Raw genomic sequence first — 27,584 nt, forward strand, 5'->3', positions numbered from 1 at the left:
TATTGTTACATCTAACAATAATTATAGTAATCAAATTTTAAAGAGTTGAATGATAGAAATAGAGAATAGAAAAAATATTAGGTGCGCAACTAAGTTCTCGCTGTTTTTTTTATGAAAATGCAACTTTATTGTGAAAAAATGGTTACAAATGAATCATTCAAAGTATTGCCCATCGCTAGCTACAACTTTTTCCCATCTTTCTGGCAGAGCTCGAATATCGTTACGGTAAAAGTGTTCATCTTTTGAGGCTATCCACGAATCAAGCCATTTTTTGATGTCTTCATATGAGCGGAACTGCTGATCAGCCAGACCATGTGCCATCGAACGGAACAAGTAATAATCGGACGGCGCAATATCTGGGGAATATGGCGGGTGGGGTAGGACTTCCCATTTGAGCGTTTCCAGGTAGGTTTTAACGGGTTTGGCAACGTGAGGCCGAGCGTTGTCATGCTGTAGAATCACTTTTTCATGCCTCTGCTCGTATTGTGGCCGTTTTTCGCGCAGTGCTCGGCTCAATCGCATCAATTGAAGTCGATACCGTTCCCCAGTGATGGTTTCGTTCGGTTTCAACAGCTCATAATAAATAACACCGACCTGGTCCCACCAAATACACAGCATAACCTTCGCAGCGTGAATATTCGGCCGAGCCGACGACGTAGAAGCATGACCGGGCAGTCCCTATGACTTTCTTTTCTTTGGGTTGCTGTAATGAATCCATTTTTCATCACTCGTCACGATGCGATGAAGAAAACCCTTCCTTTTTTGCCGCTGGAGCAGTTGTTCACAGGCGAAAAAACGACGCTCAACGTCCCTTGGCTTCAAATCATAAGGAACCCAAGTTTCTTGCTTTTGAATCATTCCCAACGCATGCAATCGCTTGGAAATGGCTTGGCGGGTAACTCCTAATGCTAATAAAAGCTCTTGTTGCGTTTGGCATGGATCCTCATCGAGCAATGCCTCCAATTCAGCGTCTTCGAAGATTTTTGGCCTTCCTTCACGCGGACGGTCGTCAACATCGAAATCACCGTCTTTGAAGCGACGGAACCAATCACGGCACGTTGTTTCACTTAGAGCAGCATCTCCGTAAACTTTGTGGAGCTCTCGATGCGCTTCAGCCGCCGTTTTCTTCGAATGAAAGAAGAAAATCAACACTTCCCGCAAATGACGATTATTTAGCACAAAATCAGACATTTTCACACAACCAAAAATATATGACGCCAAAACAAAATCACTACTGTGTCAAAACGGTTTGTTTACCATATGTCTAAGCTTGGTTCATGACGTTTTGGATATGTCGAAATCGACCAACACTTATTGGTGGCGCAATCTATTGACAAACAGCGGGAACTTAGTTGCGCACCTAATATATAATTTCAATTATATAAAATATTTATTATTCAGCGCTGAAAAGCATCGAAACGAATGTAGCCTATATATAATTCTTATTTGCAATCATATACAATATATTTACATTATGTAGAAGTATATTTACATTTTGTATGAGTAAGAAATATTTACATTATATACAAGTAAGAAATGATTAATAAAAATATAAATTTGGTACTGCGCATATATACCTCATATTATCTATATTCATAAAAACGCAAACTCTTTCAATGCTGTTGATGTCTTTTGCTACTAAATTATCAGAAATATTAACAATTTTTTTCAGTGGTAAAGAATTATTAAAAACATTTTCCGTACTTACTATATGACAAATAGTGTATTCTTTCCTTGTTGGTGTATCGATAATAACTTGATTAGGAGCTTTTATTGTTAATAACAAGTTATCAATTTTATTAACATCATTATTGGATAAAGAATATGGCAAGTTCGATTCCATCCAATATCCTAAAAATTGTTCTCCTATTCCCAAACAAAGACAGTGCATACTGTCTGGTACAAAACCAGATATAATATTGAAACCTTGTAAATTAATTAAATATGAAGGTCTTTTTACACCATAAACGGGATTTCGAGATGTAAGACTTTGTCGCATGTGCTCGATTGTTTCAATTTCAGTTCTTTTAGATGGTATTTCATTCAACAAAATATATTTTATACTTCCACCTTTCTTGTGGGCAATATAATACCCTGGGTGTAAACACCAATTGCACCCAAAGTGGCCATTATATTGAACCATACCCTGCATCGGTGCACGGGCCACAGAGTCTACGCAGCAACATACAGTGAATATTTTAATAGTGCGTACTTCATTTGCAATAGTACATCGTATACCATCATTTGACAATTTGTTCATGTGAACAATGTACGGCTTTAAAGAAATATTCATATTTGGTTTATCTTTACCGAACCATATACCGCACACTATAGGTCTACAAGTTCTTACATCCAAAGGCAATTCATTTATAATTACTTGAATCGGCCAAATCGAAAACCTAGAACTTTCGAAAATCGGCGATCCATCACTGTTCATCGTAAGTGTAGCAAAATTAAATTTATCATTTGCTGACAATGAATCAACAAGTTCTTTGTATAATACTCCGTCTATTATATCATCGAATTTTTCATGATTTCGTACTCTTTCGCGAATTACATAATCATAGTATTTTTGATTGTCTTGAATTAAATTTGTAATTTCATTATTTATATTTATAATAGCAAAAAAGTCAGTATATGTTGTATCTTTCAATGCAATTACAGTATTGCATGCTTGACATTCAACGCGACGATCTTTGCGATCAAACTTTGCTATATATTTTTTGCAATTTGGACAAACTGCATGATATTCTATGACTATTTCCGGATTGAACATTTGGTCAACAAGATAGCGTGTACTAGGCAACAAAGAAAAACTAAAGAAACAGTTCAACATTTTAAAAAGATCGGCTAACGCACTTTGTGATAAACAATACGTGAGTCCATACTTCAAAACTGCAAGTAAAATTTCAGCTTTACTTACAACTACTACAGCATTCATAGTCTCATTATTCTCTTCTTTTTGCATCATTTTTATTAATTTATTAAAACCAATATTATTTTCATTATTGACTTCTTCAAAGTTGACTTCTTCATCATTGTCATCGTCATCACTATCATCTTCATCACTAAATTGAAATAATTCTTCATGTGCATCATAGGCCCATGAATCCTGTAAATATAAATTACGTTTATTATTATGAAGTTTTAAGAATTGATTATAAAAATACTTATGATTTTTAAAGATGGAAAAATAAAATTAATTTTAACATTTATATGTATAATATATAGAAGAAGAGATAGGTAAAATAAATGTAATAACAATGAAAGAAAATGAATTGATTTTTTGAAGCTAAAAAGTTATTTGATGTTAATGGCCGCATTCAGCAGACTCAACCGCTAAGTAGCAATCGAACATGATTGGTTTCTACTTTCAGGTCCGACCAATCAGCGTCGAATTACATCGGAAAATCTAGTAATGGTGCCCAACTGTTGAGTCTGCTGAATGCGGCCATTGTCATATACAAATTACATATATATTGTAAATCATATGAAGTTAAAAAATATATTCTTACATGAAAATTTTCATGCTCAGAATCTGATAAGCTGTATATTTGATTCCTATTTATTGAAGTTTGGGATACATCTACTGCCTGCAAAAAACAAATTTTATATTTTAAAAAGTATACCATGTTCTTAGTGTATACAAAGTTTTTAATGTACTGCCCTATACTGGCGAATAGAAAAATTATAATTTAAAAATAACCAATAAAATATTTAGAAAAACTTTAGAATAAAAACTTTGTTTAATATCATTCATAAGCGAATTAAATTGAAAAACATAATAGCTACTTTTTGTATTTTGTTAATTACCAATACATTTCATAAAAATAGTAAATTTTAATAATAATAAGTTTTATAAATTACCCACAACACTCTCACACTGCCATGAGTGTTCAATAAAACTTTCATAACAAAAATTTTTAATTTTACATATCAAATATTTAAAAAGATTCCAAATAAAAAAGTAATTTTTTAGTATAAAGAGTTATATACTAACCTGTTCTAATATTGATGATTGTTCATCATTTCGCTTAATAAATGGATCTTCATATATTGATGAAGATTCATGACAATTATTTTGTATATGATCCATATACTGATCTTGTATTAAATGCAATGAGTCAGAACTAAGTTGCTTATTGTTTTCAATGTCTGCTAGCAATGCTTCATTGAAGGGTGATGAACGAATACTATTATGTTGACTCAGGCTATCAGAATCTGTGTTGTCGCTATCATTAGATGATTGACGATTACAGTAATCCTAAATGAAAGTAATATATATATATATATATATATATATATATATATATATATATATATATGTGTATATCATACTTGCAACACAAATTCATAATTTATATATATTTTTACCAATGTAACTTTCTAATGCTTACCCGCCATTGAGCATCTTCGACATTATTATCACTGCTTTGATCACTTGATTCACATCTTATACGATTTTTTCTGTATTGACTCGTTCTTGGGACTTCTTGAAATTTATTTTCAAGATAATTGTGATATCTCCCCATTATTTCATAATAAGAGAAGCACAAACAAAATACACAGTCACAAACGTGGATTACGACTTTGTCATTAAAAATTACGGAACACAACGTTTTCTCAATATAATTCAATATAATAAACTCTATTTATATATTTCTCAATATAATAAACACGCAAAGTTACGTATTAACAGTCTACACCATCTTATTGAGATGCGCGCGTCGCGGCTACTTCGTCGTGGATTGGTTGTGAGTGAGTAGTGTAATGTGTTGCGCCGATGATGTAGAGAGTGATTGGCTGCCACGACATCACGTGGGTGGCATGAGCTAGCCGGCAAGTGGGTTTTGGCGGGCTCATCGCCAAACAAAGGCAGATATGCGAGGAATATGGTAGAATATGGAAGATTGTCCGCAGCGATTGTTTGCAGTGATTGTGTTTTGTGGAAAGAGTATTCGCTAATTAGTGACGTGATTAGAAATCTTTGAACTGATACTTGCGTGTTTAATATTGAGGAGTACTGGGTGTGTAATATTGAGGATACTGAGTGTAATATTGAGGAATACACATTCGTCATTTTCGACAACACGTGTTCGACTTAGCAATACTTCCAAGCACATCAAGTAAATAATATTTTGTATAAAATTTGTTTGTATATTTTTGCGTTTTCAATCTACTTGAATACTCGAAAGAGAATTTAATTTGACTTAGTGGGATATTCAAAAAATGATTATAGAATAAGCTAAAGGCTACAGTATAATTCTCTTTTTATGTTGTATTTTTTTAATTTCTTACAATTAGTAAAATCATTAAAATGATGTTCTCAAAATAATTAACATTTATCTCTATTCAAGGTAGTTTACATTATTTTTTATATACATTGCAGAAAGCATTTGAGTTTATGGACGTTTTTCAACAAGTGACACAGGACACAGTGTAACACAGTGAATCATTTCATCCTTATTTACATTCGGCAACCAACAAGGACGAAGTGATACACTGTGTCGCTTGCTGAAAAACGCCCTATATTTTGATTCATGATTCATAAGCAAATTTCAATATTATTAAAATAATTTAGAATAAATATGATGTAATACTACATAATTTGAATCATTTTTATTGCAGTTAAGAAATGTTTCCTAAGTTTTGAAAACATAATAAAAAGAACTTTTTACAGGTGATCATGGATTCACAAATTAAGTTTGCTAGTGTACGTTATTTTGATGACGAAAGCAAGAGAATCCACATTGTCCCTATTGAAAAAATAAAGAATTTTGCAATTCTGGAAAAGTACGAGAACCCATATTTTGTAAAAAGGCTGAATCCTATAACCATGGAAGAAAGTATGATCGCAGTTCAAATTATGGAAATAGGAAGTGTGTACAAAATTCATACAATTCTCATAGTAAATTTTAATTTTGTTTAAATTATAAAGTTTATTTTTTTTCCCTTAAAACGTTATACGGTTCTCTTCTTTCTTATTTTTAAAAATTGTTTTTTTTAATCTTTTTTATATAATGTTTATTATTATACTCCTATTATATTCTAGTTTTTAGTATGCTATTATCTACTAGTTAAAAATGTTCAGATTCTATCGTTTATTTTTTGTATTTTTTTTATTTTCTTTTATCATAATAATTTTATTATCCATTCTAATCTTTTATTAAATATATCTAGTAAATGTTTTTCGTTTTTAATAAATGATGTAATTTTATTAAGTTTTTACTACTATTATTCTTTGTAGATAATGAAGAAGATTTGAAACATAACAAACAACGCTATGTTTTTAAAAAAATGCGTTACAGTGATGCCGTACAAAAAATATTAGAAGAATTAGAAGATCTAGAGTCTGATAAAATTCAAAAAGAAACGGTAATAATATTTCATCATGTTATTTTTCAATTGTAAAACTATTAATGCGAAAATAAATTTTATGATACTTGTTATTTTTAAATTATTAAAAATCATGAATTTTCAAGGAGTTCAACAATAATGAGAGGACATCGGAAGAAGACGATGAAAATATTAATGAGAAATTCAAATCTTCAAATAACGACATTAAAATATCTGATAGAAACCATGAAAAATTTCCTAAAATTCCAAAATCTATTGTAGATAAGAAAATAGACGAAGATATAATCAATGAGAAATTGGAAATTTTAAATCGTGATAATATAGTATTTGAAAAAAACCGTGAAAAACTGCTTGAAAATCCAATTGTTCCAGAAAAGGAAATTCAATATCTTAAAGAAGAAAATAAAAAACTAGAATTGGAAAATCACAATTTGAAAAATGACATATTCCTTCTAAAAGAGGAACTTAATACATTAAAAACAAAAAAACAATTATTTCCTGAAGGCAAAAGACATTAATTTTGAACAAAAATGTTTTTTATTTCTTTTTATTTACTAATTTTTATTAATGTGCTGGCAATGTATTTTTACAGAACTAAAACGTCCAGCATCACCCATAACCAGTACCCCGAAAAAGATAAGAAATGAGACTAATGCTCGTTTACAAGATACTGTTTTTAATGAATGTAGTACTTCTCAACCAATGTATGAGCAATTTTCATTGCAAGGTGATTTTTGTACACAAATGTTCGTAGAAAACAATGATCAAACTTATAAAGCAAAACATCAGAAAACAAAGAGTAAGAAAAAAGATAAAAAAAACAAAGCACATTAAAAAAATCTAAGAAAGATAAAGGAAAAAAGAAGAATAAAGGAAGTGACCTGGATTACGATTCCGACCAATATATTGGACTAACAGACAAAGAAAATATGACTACTTGGAACGACGAAGTCAACGGAACAATTGTAAGTTTAATGTAAAAAATATTTAAATTTAAATGTATTAAATTAATGCATTTCTAATGTGTTCGCAAGAATGAAGCAGTATGGGTTTTTCGTACTCACAACTTAACAATTTTTATTTTGTTGCGCAATTTGTTGTATTTTACTTGTAATTTAATTTTTGTTTTATATTTTTGTTCGTTGAGGTTTTGATAAAAATAAGTTTTGAGAGATTTTTGAGGTTTTGATAAAATTTAAGTAGTTTTGATAAAAATAATTTTTTGGGACTTATTTTTTAGTTTCAAAAACTTAAATTTTTTAAGTATGAGAAATAGAGAGACATGAGAAATATATAAATATTTATAAATTTTAAGTTTTTAAAACTAAAAAATAAGTCCCAAAAATATTATTTTTCCAAAACTACTTAGATATAATTCAAAAATTATTAGAACTATCTTAAATTTATAATTATAATTCAATAACAATAATAATAAAATATTTTCTACAATAACAAAAATTTTAATTACTTTTTTTAGATTAAAATGATGCACTTAAGATATGGTATCTCAATACCGTATACAACATGGAAGGAAATCAAGAAGTTGAGAACACCTTCTTTATTTGTTAGACATTTGAGTCGAGCACTTTGGGGAGTACACAAATTGATGAATAGAGCTCTGCTACTGGAAAGAAGTACAAATAGATTGCCAAATCGATCCCCGAGAAAGCCACTGACACCAGTAAAAAAGGCTGTTTTAAAAAGTAAGTATACAAGAAAGTAGTAAGTCTAGGCCGGTTCTAACCCAGGGGCTCCGAGGGGGGGTGAGGGGCGAGGGGGAACCGGCGGGGGGGAGGGGGGACGTCACGCGGGGGGGGAGGATGACGTCACGCGGGGGGGGGTGACGTCACGCGGGATGACGTCACGCGGGGGGGGGTGACGTCACGCGGGGATGATGACGTCACGCGGGGGGGGGGGTGACGTCACGCGGGGGATGATGACGTCACGTGCGGGGGATGATGACAACGTCACATGCGGGGGATGATGACGTCACGTGCGGGGGATGATGACGTCACGTGCGGGGGATGATGACGTCACGTGCGGGGGATGATGACGTCACGTGCGGGGGATGATGACGTCACGCGCGGGTAGGGGAGGTCCGCGGCGCGAGCGATGGACGAGGGTGTCCGCGCGGGTAGGGGGGATCCGCGGCGCGACCGGTGGACGAGGGGGTCCGCGCGGGGAAGGGGGGATCCGCGGCGCGAGCGATGGACGAGGGGGTCCGCGCGGGTAGGGGGGATCCGCGGCGCGACCGGTGGACGAGGGGGTCCGCGCGGGGAAGGGGGGGATCCGCGGCGCGAGCGATGGACGAGGGGGTCCGCGCGGGTAGGGGGGATCCGCGGCGCGACCGATGGACGAGGGGGTCCGCGCGGGTAGGGGGATCCGCGGCGCGAGCGATGGACGAGGGGGTCCGCGCGGGTAGGGGGGATCCGCGGCGCGACCGATGGACGAGGGGGTCCGCGAGGAGAAGGGGGATCCGCGGCGGGCCCGCGATGTGTCCACGTGTGAGAAGGACGGTGCACTGGTTTGAAAAGGATAGCGTAAAGTGTGTGAAGAGGACAGTGCGACAAGGATGGCATCAACGTGTGACAAGGACGACATCAACATACGACAAGGATGACGTCAACGTGGAACAAGGACGACGCATTGTAAGATGCTGCATAGGTGGGAGAAGGACGACGCAAAGGTAAGTGAGTGATAGCGACGAGCTTGTGAATGAGAGAGAACGATAATAGCGCGAAGAGAACGCATACGAAAGAGAACTATAATATCGCGAGAACAACGTATGCGAGAGAGAACGATAATAGCTAAGATAACGCGTGCGAGCGAGAACGAAGATATCGCGAGACTTACAACTAACGCGAGACTTATTGTTAGAACGATAGCGCGTACGAAAGAGAGAGAGAGAGAACGATAAATTCTTACAACTAGCGCAAGAGAGACGCAAAGGATGGGAACGCAAGGAGAGGCGCGTAAATAAATACATTTCTTTTTTTTTTTTTAAATTAAAATATAAAATTTATTTAAATGTGTGCGTGTATTATACAATTTTGTGTGTATGTGTGTGTGTGTGTGTGTGTGTGTGTGTGTGTGTGTGTGTGTGTGTGTGCTTAATATATAATAATATAATAATATAAAATATAAAATTTAAATATATAATAAAAATATATAATATAAAATAATAAGAATAATATATTTGGGGGAGTGCGCCGGGCTAAGGAGGAGGCCGCTCCTAGAATGCTAAGGGGTCGATGTGTCGGGCTGAGTGGAGCCGCTCCTGGAACAGAAAAAGACATTTGAATAGTTTTTAATAATTTATTTTAGAACTTTTGATATATTATAAATTGAAAGTTACTTACAATACTTTCCATGGCATTTTCCATTCACCGTTATACAATACACACAATTTATATTTTGATGCAGGTTTGGATTCACATATCTGTTTATCCTCTCGTCGACCATTCATATCATCGCGTAAACTCTAAAATCAAACATATTAATTTTATGTTTTAAATTTATTACACATCGACAAAAAATATTTTACCTTCAACGTTTCCAATTTCCGCCGTAGTATATTCTCATGATCATCTTCTTTCAATTTTTCAAAATCTTCTATTAATTCGAGATTTTCACGCAGTTTGTTTCCAATACAATTTACTTTAGAATGATTAGGTTCTATATTGAAACATTTACATCCATGATATTTTGCAAAATCTCGCGCACATATTTCTCGAGCTAGAAGAAATGTCCTCAAAGAATTTGTGCGAGGTTTTTCCAAGCCGAGCTCTTGATGTCTTATAAACTGAACGATTGAAGTTTCTAGATTCTTCTTTGAAAGTTGTTCCCGCTCGTATTGAAGTAATTCTTCATCATCACTAGTCCGAAAACGGAAATCAGGTTTCCCATCGGATGATCCCTCATCCATTTCTCTCTCCTCTCTCTCTCTCTCCATCTCATCCATTTCTCTCTCTCTTTCCATCCAATAATCATCATCATCCGTATCGTCATCGATGATAATAACATCGTCTTCAGCCATTGCACTAACGTAACACAAGACTAACGAAACACAGAACAATGAAAGAAATAATATTCTAATGTCGCAGACTCCTCTTCATTATATATCTTTTAATATCTTTTGTCTCATTCCAACTAGGACATCACGTCTCATCTACCTCAGCATTTCTCTACATCTTTAGCGGAGCGTGTTGAGAAAAGTATAACTATTCTTATTCGTATGGAAGGAAAGAATTAAAATCATAGATGAAATAAAAATAATTATTTATTGCAAGCAGCGTAAAAAATATCATTTACAGCACATGTTAGTAATTCACAATCGATTAATGATTCGCTGTTAAAGACATCACTATCGCGTATCGTTTTTACAGCATCGCATACAGTAGTAATATTGTTACGTTGTAAAACAGTTTCAAATTGTTTAAATTTTTCATTCACGAGATACGTATTCTCGCATAACCAATTATGCATATGATCGATACAATTTTCAAAATTAAATAAATGTAATAATGTTTGTGGTTTCATATACAAAGAATTTTCGCATAATGCGAGTTTTACAATTTTCGATTGATACATTTCAAGCATTAGATCTCCAATCCTTAATGGGAGAGCAGTCGATTGTAGAAATTGTTCAACGTCTGCTTGCTTCTGCATCAACAAATTCCACGTTGAGAAAGGCAACACTATTTGATTGCCTCGATTATCGCCGAGAATCAGTTCCACGTACGACACAGCTCCAACGCTTATTCCAATGTCCAAATACTTGTACGACGTTGGGGTTAAAGCATATCTTCTTCCAAGTATGTGAGTCGCACGACTAGGTTGAATGCTATAAAAATATAAATAATTAGATCAATATTTAAAAAAAATTAATAAATAAAATTTTTAAACGATTGAAACTTACGTGTCGCATTTTTGCTTCTTACACGGTGGAGTTTCACCGTTTCGAATCGGAACGTAAAAATTCATGTCGATTTCTTCAGTGAACCTTTCACACGCGCGATTGATGCAATACTGATCGTATTAGAATTAATATCAATTCAAATAGTATCGCAAATTGCAATGTAGAGGGGATTATTGCTAACACGACATTTTAATTTCCTCTAAAATTTTGTCGCGCCGATGTACGGCTGCGATGACATCATCATCCCCAGAACAAAGATTTAGCTGAATTCGCTAAAATCGAGCGCTGATGTACGGCTGCTCCTGATGCAATCACGTCAGATTTTTCAAATGTACGTGACAAAACGCGAAATTTTCAAGGTTAAGATGCACATCGGAACAAAGATTTAGCTGAATGCGCTAAAATCGAGCGCCGATGTACGGCTACTCCTGATGCAAACACGTCAGATTTTTCAAATGTACGTGACAAAACGCGAAATTATCAAGGTTAAATTACACATCAGAACAAAGATTAACCGTCAAGGTTAAAACGCACATCACCCCTAGACAAAGATTTAGCTGAATGTGCTAAAATCAAGCGCCGATTTACGACTGCTCCCGATGCAACCACGTTAGATTTTTCAAATGTACGTGACAAAACGCGAAATTATCAAGGTTAAATTGCAGACGCTACTCCAGGGAATTTTTAAGATGAAATCATTCTAGAATGTTCGATGATATGCACGAGACAGTATATAAATCATGATCAAGAGGCACACCCCACCAGTATTTTTGTTAAAGTACATCCGGAACTATCATTGGGAAGCGCATTTCGCAAGTCTGATACAATATGGAGGAACAAAGTTTGCGAGAGCAATCCACTTTGGTGAATTCATTGGAAGATTACATTGTGTGGGAGCAACGATGCGACCAATACATCGAGTCGTTGGAAGAGCAAAGTTGCATCAAGCGACCGCGATTATCGATCGGATATCGACAATCGCTAATTGCTCGGATCGCGCGCCTCGAAGGGTTGAAAAATTCGGTACGCGGACGTTTCGTACACACGGGTGCCGGATGTAGCACGCGTCAAAATGGACTTGCGTGGCGCGAGATTGATACAGCGTTCGAGAGTCGTATATTGACTGGTGCAGTGATAAATTATAATCACATCGAACCGCGCCAGTTTCTCGATGATGCCAAAGACATTGTGTTGGAACATGTGAAGGATGTTATGAAAAAACATTATAATGTGAAAGTGAACACTATATTTAACGGTGAATTCGTGGCTGGGGATAAACACGCCAACAAAAGTATCAATACGCGAAACTATGAACTCTTTCGCACATCCGATTTACGCGAGTGGTACGAACGGCGTGTTATCGAACCCACCCTAGCGTCTCTGGAAGAGTTTCAGGAACGCGATAGCGGGTGGGCTTTGTCGCGAATACTAAATTTAACTGTAAATATAAATAAGTATAATCCTATGCGTGCGGGGTGTCACATCAAATTATCGCGGGAGATTATGTTGAAAAGAGCGGTGATTAATGTACAATCAAAGGACAATGCATGTTTCGCGTGGGCAGTGGTCGCCGCACTATACCCCGCCGAAAGAAAGGCGGAACGGGAATCATCGTACCCACATTACACGACAGTGCTGAATCTCCGGGACATTGAGTTTCCAGTGACTGTGAACCAAATAAAAAATTTTGAACTTGCCAATGACATTTCTATAAATGTGTACAGCATCGAAGACAAGAACAGCATTGTCCCGATGCGTCTTACGGAGCAGAAGCAGGACAAGCATATCAACTTGCTGTACATTGAAGACGACAACAGCGTCGGACATTTCACTTGGATTAAGAATTTATCCCGGCTCGTGAGCTCACAATTGAGCAAAAAGGAGCACAAGAAATATATCTGCGACCGGTAAGTTTAATTTATATTATTTGAATAATTATAAGTTATGTAGCAAATTGTATATAAATCTTTAAAAAATTTTTCTTTTACAGATGCTTACATTACTTTGATTCGGACGCCAAGTTGCAGTCGCATACGGTCGACTGTGGAAAGATGAACGATTGCGCTGTCCGATTGCCGAGCGATAAGGACAAGTGGCTCGAGTTCAATAACTTTAATCGGAAGGAGCGGCTTCCATTTGTGGTCTACGCCGACCTGGAATGCGTTTTGGCCAAGATGGATGAAGAGAAAAACGCATATCAACATCACCAAGTATTTAGTATAGCTTACTATGTACATTGTTCGTATGATGAATCTTTATCGGCATATCATTCGCGTCGTAGCGCCGATTGTATAGCTTGGTTCGCCGAAGACCTCAAAAATTTAGCGTTACGTGTAAAAAATATTTTAAAAACAAATGTCCCCATGGTAAATTTGACGTCCGAAGAGTGGGAAAAATTCCATAGCGCCACTCAATGTCATATATGCGAAAAACCGTTCGTGGAAGACGATACACGCGTTCGCGATCATTGCCATCTGACCGGGCGATACAGAGGTCCAGCACACTCAAATTGCAATTTAAATTATAAAGAATCTTTTTGTATTCCCATAGTTTTTCATAATTTATCAGGTTATGATTCACACTTTATTATCGAGGAAATAGCCACATCGTTCGAAGGGAAAATCGAGTTACTTCCGATAACAAAAGAGAAATATATTTCATTCACAAAAGATGTTTGTATGGATGAAGAATCAAAAAATCATGTAAAATTACGTTTCATCGATTCATTCAAATTTCTCGCATCGAGTCTCGACAAATTGGCATCGTTTTTGGATAAAGACAAACTCAAAATTTTAAAATCAGAATATCAAAATTTATCAACAGAAAATTTCAATTTGTTAACGCGGAAAGGTGTATTTCCGTATGAATACATCGACTCGGTAGATAGGTTGCAAGATACGTGTTTACCACCGCGCGAATCATTTTACAGTTCCTTGACCGGTGACACTGTATCCGAGAGCGATTACGCGCACGCCGAGAACATCTGGACGCGATTCTCCATTCGAACGCTAGGCGAATATAGCGATTTATATCTTAAAATTGATGTCTTGTTATTAGCCGACATTTTCGAAAACTTTCGAGATAAATGTATCGAAAGTTACGGACTCGACCCCGCGTATTACTATACTCTCCCCGGATACACGTGGGACGCCATGTTGAAGCATACGAAAATTACGTTCGAGTTGCTTACTGACATCGACATGGTTATGTTCATCGAACGTGGTATACGCGGTGGTCTGAGTCAATGTTCGGGTAGATATGCTCGCGCTAATAACAAGTACATGGAGTCGTACGATCCATCGAAACCAGCATCATACTTGATGTACTTTGATGTAAATAATTTGTACGGATGGGCAATGTGTCAACCGTTACCTTACGCCGATTTTCGATGGGTCGACGACGTGACCAATTTTGACGTATCATCCATCGCGCTAGATTCGCCTACAGGCTATGTCCTCGAAGTGGACCTCGAGTACCCGCAACATCTTCACGATGCACACACTGACCTACCGTTTTGCCCGACACGCGACAAACCACCTGGCAAGCGGGAATTCAAACTGCTTGCAATGCTATACGATAAGAAACGTTACGTGATACACTACTGCAACCTGCAGCAGTGTACGCGTCACGGTCTTCGCGTTACAAAAATACATCGAATTTTACAGTTTTCACAATCTCCGTGGCTTCGAAATTACATAGAATTAAATACACATTTTAGAACATTGGCTAAAAATGATTTCGAAAAAAATTTATATAAATTAATGAACAATGCAGTGTTTGGTAAAACGATGGAAAATGTGCGCAATCGTGTCGATGTTAAATTATTAACAAAGTGGGATGGTCGGTACGGTGCAGAGGTAATGATTGCGAAACCAAATTTCCACAGCAGAAGCGTTTTTTCAGAAAACTTAATCGCTGTGGAATTGCGTAAACTCGAGGTGAAATTCTACAAACCGATTTACGTGGGTATGTGCATACTCGACATATCCAAGACATGTTTGTACGAGTTTCATCACGAGTATATGACGCCAATGTATCGCGACAAATGCCAGGTAATGTACACCGATACGGATAGTCTCATATATCACATTGAGTGTGCGGATGTGTATGAGAATATGAAGCGCGATATCATCAGATTCGACACGAGCGATTATGCAGTGGATAATGTGTACGGTATACCGCTTGTAAATAAAAAGGTACCGGGCCTGATGAAGGACGAAAACAACGGTACCATAATGACCGAATTCGTTGGGCTCAGAGCAAAGATGTACGCGTTACGAGTGAATGGAAAAAAGGATACGAAGAAAGTTAAAGGTGTCAAGAGTAACGTTGTTGCGAGAACGATAACGTTTGACGATTACACGCGGTGTTTGAAAGAAGAAATTGAAATGACGCGTCAGCAGTCGTGTATACGATCTAAACTGCACCAAGTATACACGATCTGCGAGACGAAAATTGCTCTGAGTCCGTACGACGATAAGCGGTATATCGTACCCGAAACCACCGATACGTTACCGTGGGGACATTATAGAATACCATTGTAAATAAATGTATATTTTATTTATTATTAATTGTATATTTTGTACATAACCATGTATATATTCTTATATTTAATACATTTTATGTATTTTTATATTATTAAATATTTATATATTAAATTATTTATATAGTTTATATGTATATTATTTTAATAAATATTTATAATACACTATTTTTATGTATCCAAGAGTTGTATGATTTATTCATTCCCAACCATTTCACGTATACATCATCACCCTTTTCCCGCAAAATTTTTTCCACGAGATATACGTCGGGATTAGCGACGCGTTGTAATTCGTATTCGTAGAATCCTCCAGCGACGGGATCTCCACGCGAATCTTCGAGTATGAATGTCGTGGGATTAGTTTTCTGCACCTCGACAATCTTAAAAACTTCGGTCGTCCAATTAGGTGTGAAACCTTTTTCAAAGATGGTCTTGTATTTGCTCACGCGTACAGAATCGCCTACTTTAAATTTTGTCGGAGCCGCAATTTTTACGTTGCTATACACCGTATTTAAAAGTTTTTCAGCGATCGCTGGAGTGACATCGGCAGGTCTCATACCGATAGTGCGATGTTTTCGCGTATTGTACTCTGCAACAAGTCGAGATAGCTTGTCGATCCATTTGTAATTTCCGTTGAGCGTAAACATTTTCCACATATTGTTTTTCAAAGTACGGTTGAATCGTTCCGCGACCGAGGCTTTCATAATGGAATACGTCGAGTAATGATTAATGTTGTGTTTCTTCATGAGTTTCTGCACACTCGCGTTGTAAAATTCTTTTCCTCTGTCGGTTTGAAAATTTTTCGGACACCTTTTATCGTCTCCAATAATCTTTGCGATCGTTTCGGACATTTCGTTTCCGCTCTTACTCTTGAGCGGTACGGCCCACGCATACTTGCTCAACACATCGATAACTGTGAGTATGTATTTATGACCCTTGTTGAGTCGAGAATACGAACGCATGTCAACCACGTCCGCCTGCCACAGATCGTCGTATCCGCGTACAATGACGCGTCTTCGTGGAAAATTTCTTCTCGCCGGAGCATGTAGTTCCTCGACAAGTTGTCGCTTTTCGGAGGTGTTTATCTTCTTTCGCACGTTTGATCGAGGCATAATTAATATTGCGATATTAGTATCTCTCGTTTACTATGTCGAGTCAGATGTTGCATATCTCAGCACATTCTTTATCTCGTCCATCATTATTCGTAGCGCCTGCACGTGTGTTTCAAGCGTGATAATTTTTTGTTCAATTTCTCCCTGTCGATCTCTCAAAAGTTTATCCACGTATCGTTTGTTGACGGCGTCAGTATCAGTTTCCGGTTGCGCTACACGTTGAATCTTGCGCGACCTTGCGTCAAAGCCGGTAGTAGTCTGGCAGAGAGCGTTATCGCGAACGTAATTTCTCAATAATCCATTCCATTGATAGTACAAATTATTCGACGTTCCGAGCGATAATCCAAATTTATTAATCGACATTTCAGTACCGAGAACTTTGACTGAATGACATGTATCGTTGACGCATAGTTTAATTTATAATAATGCCAGCCTCGCGAAGTTCTTCGATAATTGACAAGATTTCATTGTCGTGAGCATTGTTGCCGGCTCGACGCGAGGCGTCCAGCAATCGCAAACGATTTACCAATTCGTTGGGATCGTTCCAATGCACGTAATCGATCATGTTGTCGCTTAGCGTCATGGTGTGCGGCGCGTCTATACCTCTTCCCACCTTTCTATCGGGGAATAATGGTGCAATTATATATTTGTACTTGTATCCTTTGTTACTTTTAATAGGATTATTAACTTTGTTGTCACGTTTATGCGCATTTGTTGCTTTTAATATACTTTGATATTTATACAAATCGTCTTGAGTGTATTTTTTATGATTGGGAAATTTTCTAAAAATCAAATCGTAGATACCTTCGGATCCCGTATATTTTATTCCATCGATAATTATATTATCTTCCATGTCCACATCGAAACGTTTATCACCGAGCATCATTCCTTCGCTGGTAAATTTAACACCGTAGACGTAATCCATACTCTTATTTTTATCAACACTCATGATAGCTCCTATATATTTTTGCGCTAGTGGACCAAAATGATCTCGGAACGTTTTCTGACCTTCGGACGTTTCTAATTCATGTCGGACCGATGTTACAAACGAATCGGGCGTGGTCTCATAAATTTCTTCGACGGACGGGGATGGCATTGTTTGACGCGGTTGTACTTTTATCGGAGTAGAAACAGTAGCCATATTAGAAAATTGTTTCCTTCGTTTTGATCGATTCGGTGTCGAATATATCGGCGAATCGTTTATCGGCATATTTATCCGTGCTCGCTTTATTCCTTGCTTCGACTCTTTTATTTTTTCCTCGTGCTTCTCTCCAAACGTTAAACTCAATGGTTCAATTTTCGGCGCATCAGATTCCACAGTATTTTCGATAAGCTGTTTTAAAGGTTCGGTAATTGGCTTAAATTGTCTTTCCAATGCAACGTCTTCCTCCATTTTACCAGTTTTCAAAGCGCGATATTTTTTGCGAATTGATTCGCTCATTTTTGCAATCTCTATCGCAATCTTTTCATGATCGCCGTTCATGATGCTCGATCGATGTGTCGATGACGACTGATCGCTTTACGGTATCGCGAAATCGTTAAATCCTCTTCTATATCGTCCATTGATCAACATGCTGTCTTTATCAATGACTACGAAGCCATATTTGCGTTGCCAACATTTCTGACACAATGCGCGGAAATCATCGTAAGACATGTCGGTATTTACATGATCGTTGTACACATGTTTCAAATTTGTACCGTCTTGTTTAAATAAAATCAAAAGATTCGCATTATCGCGTATAAGATGCTTAGGTATCTTGGCGTACGTTTGACAAAGATAGAAACAGTCGACGCTCGAGTGTCGACCCATTGCAAAGTATTCTCTTATCGTATCTTGCTTGTCACATGCCACGTCATCAAAGATAAAGATGGAATTCGGAAGCGCCTCGCTCGGTGGAATGACATCGCTGTTATTAGAGAATGTGAAATAGCCAATTTCGTCTATAGGTGCTAGTAAATTTTCCAAATATCTATATTTCGGTTGTTGAAGCGATTTCGAGTATACGTACATGTTCTCGAAACGTACACCGTACGGACTTTCTATCAAACTAATCAACACGTTTGTCTTACCGCAGTTTGAAGGGCCGCAAACGATACCGCGTATAGTAGTCGGTAGCATGTTTCCATGCTTGCGTACTTTTTTCTCCGATATTAGTCTATCATCGAAATTTGATACTTTGATTATCCGCGCTTGTCGCACGAACCGCATGTTTTCTCTTTCGAATCAATTTTGCAAATGATCACGAGGGGGGAGACCTATTTATAGAGGTGTCTCAACTCGAAACCGTTCAGTATCAAAATGTTTCTCCTTCTGTCGGATGAAAGAGACATTTTCCGGCTTACCGCTGAACAACTGCAGTATATCCCAAAGATTGTTTTACTACAAAATTTTGGTGATTACGTGGAACGATTGTGGGACAAGCTTCCAGAATATATAAAAGCTGATTCGGAGGTTCGACAATATCGTTCGTGCATGCGACATTACAATCAGCCGTGGCAGCGAACGCACATCGACGGTCCGCCACCGTTAATAAAAGATTGCTACGAATGTCAGCGAGAATCGTAAGAGGTAGCGGTCTCTTAAATCGTGCGATAAACGCGCTTCCCATCGAATTACATATTCCCGGTTATCAGTTTTGCGGCCCGGGAACACGATTAGAGAAACGATTGGCTAGAGGCGATCGAGGCGTCAATCCATTGGACGCCGCTTGTCGCGAGCACGACATTGCTTACTCGCGAAGCAACGACCTCGGTCAACGACACGTCGCGGATCGCATACTAGCTGCAAGAGCGCGAGAACGCATTACCGCGAGGGATTCGACTCTTGGCGAAAGAGCAGCCGCTACGACTGTTTGGGCGGCAATGAAGGCAAAGACAAAACTCGGCATGGGGATGAAAAAGCCATCGACGACAAAGAGGAGGAAAAAACGAATACTTCCAGTAGCGAAACGTGGTGGTATTTTACCACTTTTACCGTTGTTGGGAGTTGTCGGTTCTTTGGCCGGCGGTGCGGCGGGAATCGCAAAGGCGGTAAACGATAGCAAGGCGGCGCAACGTCAGCTGGAAGAGTTGCAGCGTCACAATCGCGCTATGGAAGGTCGCGGACTTTATCTCGCTCCGTACAAGCGTGGACAGGGATTCTCAACAAAGTCTAAGAGAAAAAAAAAAACGTCGAAAAAACATTAAAAATGCCTACGGGTGCGACAACTAACGTGCAATTGGAACAATTGGTGAAACGTATGCACATACCGTTCTTTAGAGGTGTTTTCATGCGCAATAATTTACCAATAAGCGGTGTACGACGAAACGAGAGCGGTATCGTCAATTTGGATGACGTTGATGGTCCCGGTACTCATTGGGTAGCGTACGCAAAGAGGGGAGATCGTGTCGTATATTTCGACAGTTTTGGAAACCTTCGACCACCTAAGGAACTTGTGCGATATTTCGGACGAGTGAAAATTGAATACAATTATGCATCTTATCAAAGTTACAATCAGAGCATCTGTGGACAGTTGTGTTTAAAATTTCTTCAAACAGTCGACGATCAATTTAAAGCCTGACAATCCATCGTCACGACTCAGTATTCGTTCGACATGTCACTGACACTTACGTTGACTGGCAGAAGCAGCGTTCTCGCTGTAAGCTATTTTCCCGCTATAGATTTGACTGATGCCGATTACGAGCTTGGATTAACGGATTTTGAAACTTATCATATGATACCAAACGTAAATTTTTCGAATAATAAATTTTACTTTGGCAACGACGACAAAGAAATTACGATTCCCGAAGGATCGTACGAATTGCACGCTATAAATGACTATCTCAAACGTGCAATTTTGCAAGATGAACACCTTTCCAGAGATGTTGAAAACGATTATGATGAGGAATATCCAATAGCGCTTCGCGCCAATCATAGCACGCTAAAGAGCGAAATCAAATGTGCCTACAGAATAAACTTTACCAAACCCGACAATGTAGGATCCTTGCTTGGATTCTCATCGAATCGTATATTGCAACCTCGCGAGTGGTACGAATCGGACGAACCGGTTAATATTATAAACGTAAATATTATTCGTATAGAATGTAACGTGACTACTGGTGCGTACAGCAATGGCATGCGCGTACACACAATACATGAATTTTCACCGAGCGTACCACCAGGATATAAGATATCGGAAACGCCAGCACAGATCATTTACCTGCCGATCATCGTACGGAGCATTACGGATTTAACGATACGTATTGTGGATCAAAGAGGTCGATTGCTCGATTTTCGAGGAGAGGAAATTACCGTAAGATTGCATATACGGCGGCGACAAACATAGTATGCTCGTGCTGAACGAAACGGAGCACGCGAGAGACAATACTTTTACGAGGGACAATACTATTGCGGTATCGGGTGACAATAATAAGATAGCCATTAAGAAGAAGTTGAGCGCGTTGAATCGTGAATTTTTAAAATCATTGGGATTCATCGTACGAAAAGAATGATTGATATTTTGAATATCGGAGGTGAGCCAGTCTTTGACGATCGCATTGTCAAGATTGAGACTCATACATACAATCCGTACGCCAATACGACGCTTGGATACAGCGACGAGATACGAATACCTATACAACATCAGGATTTGTACACGTTACCGTGTGAAAGCTTTCTTTACATCGAGGGAAGGTTTAATGTGCGTAAAGCGAATGATGAAATGAAGGTTGTATTGGGAAACAATTGTGTCGCATTCATGTTTGATGAGCTTCGATACGAACTCGACGGAGTAGAGATTGATCACAACAGAAATGTTGGAATAACTTCGACGCTCAAAAATTATGTCTCTCTAACGCACCAGAAAAGTATAAACTTGAAGAACGCTGCGTGGGATTTGACGTACAATGGTGACAAAAATTATTTCAACTATTGCGTACCGCTCAACATGCTGCTGGGATTTTGTGAAGATTATAAACGCGTTGTGATTAACGCTCGTCATGAATTGATTTTGATACGTTCGCGCAACGATAATAATTGTCTATTCGGACACCCATCGTCGGAAGCAGAGATTGAATTACTCAAGATACAGTGGCGTATGCCTCATGTAATATTGAATGAGATTAATAAATTGTCGATGTTGCGAATGTTGGAAAGCGGACGATACTTGAACATGAGTTTCAGATCTTGGGATCTATACGAATTTCCTCTGCTGCATAGCACGACTAAGCATTCATGGACCGTGAAAGCTGCCTCCCAGCTAGAGAAACCACGATACGTGATCTTTGCACTGCAAACTGGTAAAAAGAATTCAGTGTCACAAGATGTTACATTGTTCGATGACTGCAAATTGGCCAACGTTAAACTCTATTTAAACTCGGAATTTTATCCCTACGATGATTTAAATTTAGATTTTGAAAAAAATAGATTCGCCGTTCTATTCAACATGTACTCTCGTTTTCGCAAATCTTATTATGGATGCGATAACAGCACCACGCTATTAACCATTTCAAAGTTTCTACATTGCGGTCCTCTCGCGGTCATTGATTGCTCGCGACAAAACGAGTCTGTCAAAACTGCTACCGTGGACGTGAGAATAGAGTTTGAATGCAGGGAAAATATATCGGCGAATACTACCGCCTATTGTCTCATCTTGCACGATCGGGTTGTCGAATATAATCCATTGACCAATGTAGTCCGCAAAATTACATAAGTCAGCAAATATCCCCTCCATTGCATATGAAAAAATATAAAAGATTGAGATGTTTGACGATCGACATCAGTCTGCGATCGGATCTTGTCATCATGGCTGTGCCAACGTTTGTGGATCTACAAGGATTTATCGTTGACAAAAATTTTGTCGTGAAGGAAGCTGCTGTTCTGAGAAAGGGATCCATACTTTCTCATTACATTTTTACATGTCCCGAACCATGGCACATGCTCACAAAATCTGAGAGATGTCAGGTTTTATGGTTGATGAAAAATCACCATGGATTATCGTGGAATGATGGACACGTTTCATATTGGAAATCGAAACGTTTAATTACGACGGCGGTGATGGGTGCAACGGGGGAGGATGATGATGCGTCATCTCTCGTGTACGTTAAAGGGCATGAAAAACGGCAATGGCTAGCCGATATACTGGACAATGATGCGAGAAACGATGTGATTATCGAAACTTTGGATGCAGATTATGAGGATGTAGCTTCTTTAAATAAGTTAGATGTTAAGAATACTGTACGTTGTGAAAATCATGTAAAAAATTGTGCCTTAGAAAATGTATTTAAGATTTATAATTGGTGGTTGAAACATCATGATAATGATTCGTCGAATCCATATTTATAATAAATTGATGATGCAATATATTTTTATCGTCTTTCTTATTCTCTCCTTTCTTTCCTCATCTCTATCTATGTACGTGTGCAGTATCGTGTTTCCGTACGCGACACAGCTGCCACAGATATTGTATTTCGATACTATATTGTGGTATATGATAAAATATTTAAATATTTGATAATTGAATATAGTTTTGCGTTCGATAGTCGTTGATTTCCTTTCAACAGTTGTTCATTTCCGTTCGACAACCGTTCATTTCCGTTTGATTCCGTTCGACGGGCGTTCGTTTCCGTTCGATTACCGTTCGTTTCCGTTCGACGGGCGTTCATTTCCGTTCGACGAGCGTTCGTTTCCGTTCGATTACCGTTCAATTACCGTTCGACGGGCGTTCATTTCCGTTCGATGACCGTTCAATTACCGTTCGACAACCGTTCAACGAGCGTTCGTTTCCGTTCGATTACCGTTCGACGGTCGTTCATTTCCGTTCGACGAGCGTTCGATGACCGTTCAATTACCGTTCAACGAGCGTTCGTTTCCGTTCGATTACCGTTCGACGGTCGTTCATTTCCGTTCGACGAGCGTTCGTTTGCGTTCGACAGTCGTTCGTTTCCGTTCGATGACCGTTCGATAGCCGTTCAATTGCTGTTCGACGAGCGTTCGTTTGCGTTCGACAGTCGTTCGTTTCCGTTCGATGACCGTTCGATAGCCGTTCAATTGCTGTTCGACGAGCGTTCGTTTGCGTTCGACAGTCGTTCGTTTTCGTTCGATGACCGTTCGATAGCCGTTCAACGGTCGTTCATTTCCGTTCGATGACCGTTCGTTTGCGTTCGATAGTCGCTTATTTCCGTTCGATGACCGTTCGAGCAGGGTTGACACATTATATTATAATGTTATATTATATCATGCATACTTTTGTCTTACGAGGCGTTTTTGGTAAAGCGATAATGATATGTCCCTATTCTAAAGTTTCGTGTCGAGACGTTTGTCTCCTCACAAAGTCGCGATATGATAATATTAATATTATATTATATTATATACCACGCTGAGTTGCATGGGACCGTACTTTTGTCTTACGACGCGTTTTTGATATGGTGATAATGTCGCATCTCTACTATAAAACCTCGTGCCGGGACCTCGTTGCCTCGTCAGAAAGAGTTTAGAAGTTCTGAATCGTGTACGTGTAAAAGTTAAAAAAAAAAAAAAAAAAAAATAATGGATCGCGTAAATATATACCCTGTATGGAAAAAAACATTATTCGATATATTATGTGTTGTGTTCTTAAAGCTGATGTTCCTATGGAATGTAAGTATTGAATGTATTATGATTATTTTATAAAAATTGTAAAAATTGTGTATTTTTAAATAAATATTTTTGATATAGTTTCAGGATGAAGTCCGGATACCGGGCTTCATCAATATTGAAAGGAGGCAATGGGTGAGGACGGTGCGTCGGGCTAGGAGAAGCCACTTTTTATATATGTGGGGCGACACCCCGGAGAGTCGCCAGGTCGAAGATATTTTCGACCTGCGGCGGCTCTTCGGGGAAGAGCCCCACGAAGAAATAGAGGAATGGGTCATAGAAGAAGAGGAGCAGGAGGAGGAAGAGGAAAGAGAAGAGGATGAGGAAGAGGAAAGAGAAGAGGAGGAAGAGGAGGATGGGGAAAGAGAAGAGGAGGAAGAGGAGGATGGGGAAAGAGAAGGGGAGAATGAGGAGCAGGAAGAAGAGGAACAGGAAGAAGAGGAACATGAGGAGAATGAGGAAAAACAAGAGGAATGGATTGACAGATGTAAGTGTTTTTTATAAATCTTATCGTAATATATTTCTATTAACGCTGCATCTATTTCTGTTCCAGAAGCGGCCTCCCCCTTAGCCCGGCGCATCGCCCCCTCCCCCTTATATATATATATATATATATATATATATATATATATATATTTTTTTTATTTTATATTATATATTTTTATTATATATTTAAATTTTATATTTTATATTTTATATTATATTATTATTTTATTAGACACACACACACACACACACACACACACACACACACACACAAATTGTATAATACACACACACACATTTTAAAATAAATGTTATATTTAGTATTGAAAAGAAATGTATTTATTTACGCGCCTCTCCTTGCGTTCCCATCCCTTGCGTCTCTCTTGCGCTAATTGTAAGAATTTATCGTTTTCTCTCTCTCTTTCGTACGCGCTATCGTTCTAACAATAAGTCTCGCGTTAGTTGTAAGTCTCGCGATATCTTCGTTCTCGCTCGCACGCGTTATCTTAGCTATTATCGTTCTCTCTCGCATACGTTGTTCTCGCGATATTATAGTTCTCTTTCGTATGCGTTCTCTTCGCGCTATTATCGTTCTCTCTCATTCACAAGCTCGTCGCTATCACTCACTTACCTTTGCGTCGTCCTTCTCCCACCTATGCAGCATCTTACAATGCGTCGTCCTTGTTCCACGTTGACGTCATCCTTGTCGTATGTTGATGTCGTCCTTGTCACACGTTGATGCCATCCTTGTCGCACTGTCCTCTTCACACACTTTACGCTATCCTTTTCAAACCAGTGCACCGTCCTTCTCACACGTGGACACATCGCGGGCCCGCCGTGGATCCCCCTTCTCCTCGCGGACCCCCTCGTCCATCGGTCGCGCCGCGGATCCCCCCTACCCGCGCGGACCCCCTCGTCCATCGCTCGCGCCGCGGATCCCCCTACCCGCGCGGACCCCCTCGTCCATCGGTCGCGCCGCGGATCCCCCCTACCCGCGCGGACCCCCTCGTCCATCGCTCGCGCCGCGGATCCCCCCCTTCCCCGCGCGGACCCCCTCGTCCACCGGTCGCGCCGCGGATCCCCCCTACCCGCGCGGACCCCCTCGTCCATCGCTCGCGCCGCGGATCCCCCCTTCCCCGCGCGGACCCCCTCGTCCACCGGTCGCGCCGCGGATCCCCCCTACCCGCGCGGACACCCTCGTCCATCGCTCGCGCCGCGGACCTCCCCTACCCGCGCGTGACGTCATCATCCCCCGCACGTGACGTCATCATCCCCCGCACGTGACGTCATCATCCCCCGCACGTGACGTCATCATCCCCCGCACGTGACGTCATCATCCCCCGCATGTGACGTTGTCATCATCCCCCGCACGTGACGTCATCATCCCCCGCGTGACGTCACCCCCCCCCCCCGCGTGACGTCATCATCCCCGCGTGACGTCACCCCCCCCCCCCGCGTGACGTCATCCCGCGTGACGTCACCCCCCCCGCGTGACGTCATCCTCCCCCCCCCGCGTGACGTCCCCCCTCCCCCCCGCCGGTTCCCCCTCGCCCCTCACCCCCCCTCGGAGCCCCTGGGTTAGAACCGGCCTAGACTTACTACTCAAGAAAAAATAATCACGTTGTTAGAGAGTTGTCTTAATATATAAAAGTATTTTCGAGAGGATAATGGAAAAATATGATCCAATAGTAAAGTTAGGATTTCACACATTCTCACTTTTAATATATTCTGTTAAAATAAGTCTAATAAAATCTTCATATAGAGTGCTATTCAGCTTTTATTGAGATACATCACAATAAAGAAAAGAAAAAATTGCTAAATAAATGGAGACGCTACCTGAGCATCTACATCAATTTTCTTGAGACAAAAATAAAAGGTAAATATTTTTTTAACATCAAAATAAATAATTTTTATTTAAAATTTGTTTAAAAGTACTTTTCTTTTGATGGAGGATATGTTTATAGATTGATATAATCATAACAATAAAAACAACTTAATAAAATTAATCTTTAAAGCATAATAGTTTTTTCTATTAATGATTAATTATATATTGATTAGTTTTTTTCTATTAATAATTAAGTTTTTTTCTTTACTCTATACATTATTAAAAAACTCTTAAATTAAAAAAAATATTTAAAAAAGTAATTTATAACATGTGTTTATATGTAAATTATAAAAGACATTCAATTAAATAAAAATTTTTAGTAATTTTAAATATTTTTAAATATAGTTGATTATAAAAATAATAAATATTCTAGATTTTAACATTTTTTGAGACAAAGGCATATTCATCAAATAAACACAAAAAACCAGAAAATATACTCTAAAAAGTTAGTATTTAAAAATCAAAAATCGCTTAATAAATAATAATGTCAAAAATATTTTGCAGAAGAAGAAGAAAAACATAGAAAACGTCAATCACCCAATTCATCAGACTCAACTTCTTCACGTGGCTGTGACTCAAGTTCAGCTTCTAGTGAATCATCATCAGATGATGATTAAAATGCGTTAACCATGCGTTACCATAAAATATATTACAGTTAATTTTATATAAAT

General features: G+C 38.7%; 6 protein-coding genes across 9 annotated transcripts in view; 4 read left to right on the forward strand and 2 right to left on the reverse strand.

Moving 5' to 3' along the window:
• LOC145965795 (uncharacterized) overlaps positions 1–27,584 on the forward strand; it is a 407,995-nt gene that overhangs the window by 211,225 nt on the left and 169,186 nt on the right. The gene's annotated exons all lie outside the window — the stretch shown is intronic.
• LOC145965797 (uncharacterized) lies at positions 104–5,126 on the reverse strand. Of its 2 annotated transcripts, XM_083089480.1 has the most exons (6): positions 4,398–5,126; positions 4,001–4,264; positions 3,516–3,593; positions 1,709–3,112; positions 1,258–1,327; positions 104–1,125 (listed from the first exon to the last, which is right to left on the reverse strand). In XM_083089480.1, exons 1-5 carry the CDS (start codon positions 4,530–4,532, stop codon positions 1,265–1,267), a joined length of 1,944 nt encoding a protein of 647 aa, XP_082945606.1. In that variant the 5' UTR covers positions 4,533–5,126; the 3' UTR covers positions 104–1,125; positions 1,258–1,264. The 2 variants fall into 2 exon arrangements, 1 of the variants encoding a protein (XP_082945606.1); XR_014436821.1 differs by having other exon boundaries at positions 1,258–3,112.
• LOC145965801 (uncharacterized) lies at positions 4,383–27,533 on the forward strand. The gene is given in 9 exon segments (XM_083089485.1): positions 4,383–5,126; positions 5,681–5,879; positions 6,248–6,375; positions 6,483–6,861; positions 6,950–7,216; positions 7,219–7,322; positions 7,835–8,060; positions 26,791–26,904; positions 27,424–27,533. Coding segments are annotated over 8 exon segments (1,518 nt in total). The 5' UTR covers positions 4,383–5,126; positions 5,681–5,686; the 3' UTR covers positions 27,531–27,533.
• Positions 9,398–14,222, reverse strand: LOC145965256 (uncharacterized). Its single transcript, XM_083088666.1, has 3 exons — positions 9,902–14,222; positions 9,717–9,838; positions 9,398–9,634 (listed from the first exon to the last, which is right to left on the reverse strand). The coding sequence occupies exons 1-3, from the start codon at positions 10,391–10,393 to the stop codon at positions 9,598–9,600; spliced, it is 651 nt and encodes a 216-aa protein (XP_082944792.1). The 5' UTR covers positions 10,394–14,222; the 3' UTR covers positions 9,398–9,597.
• On the forward strand, positions 12,393–13,917 carry LOC145965255 (uncharacterized). The gene has a single exon (XM_083088665.1). It carries the CDS (start codon positions 12,488–12,490, stop codon positions 13,184–13,186), a length of 699 nt encoding a protein of 232 aa, XP_082944791.1. The 5' UTR covers positions 12,393–12,487; the 3' UTR covers positions 13,187–13,917.
• On the forward strand, positions 24,483–25,132 carry LOC145965800 (uncharacterized). Its single transcript, XM_083089484.1, has 2 exons — positions 24,483–25,029; positions 25,096–25,132. Coding segments are annotated over exons 1-2 (312 nt in total). The 5' UTR covers positions 24,483–24,719; the 3' UTR covers positions 25,098–25,132.

Source organism: Camponotus vicinus, unplaced genomic scaffold (genome assembly GCF_025532165.1).
Source record: "Camponotus vicinus isolate PSW18456_S1 unplaced genomic scaffold, iyCamVici1.0 SCAF_14, whole genome shotgun sequence".
In the NCBI taxonomy this organism is placed as follows: Eukaryota; Metazoa; Arthropoda; class Insecta; order Hymenoptera; family Formicidae; genus Camponotus; species Camponotus vicinus.

Coding starts and splice junctions, on each gene's coding strand:
- LOC145965797 (XM_083089480.1), bottom strand. CDS start 4,532: ATGGGGAGATATCACAATTATCTTGAAAATAAATTTCAAGAAGTCCCA. Junction 3,113..3,515: donor CTGAGCATGAAAATTTTCAT/GTAAGAATATAT, acceptor TTATATTTACAG/GATTCATGGGCCTATGATGC. Junction 1,328..1,708: donor AATACACTATTTGTCATATA/GTAAGTACGGAA, acceptor GTTTGTCAATAG/ATTGCGCCACCAATAAGTGT.
- LOC145965256 (XM_083088666.1), bottom strand. CDS start 10,393: ATGGCTGAAGACGATGTTATTATCATCGATGACGATACGGATGATGAT. Junction 9,839..9,901: donor GGAAATTGGAAACGTTGAAG/GTAAAATATTTT, acceptor GTTTGATTTTAG/AGTTTACGCGATGATATGAA. Junction 9,635..9,716: donor AAAATGCCATGGAAAGTATT/GTAAGTAACTTT, acceptor TTTCTGTTCCAG/GAGCGGCTCCACTCAGCCCG.
- LOC145965255 (XM_083088665.1), top strand. CDS start 12,488: ATGAAAAAACATTATAATGTGAAAGTGAACACTATATTTAACGGTGAA.
- LOC145965800 (XM_083089484.1), top strand. CDS start 24,720: ATGTGGGGCGACACCCCGGAGAGTCGCCAGGTCGAAGATATTTTCGAC.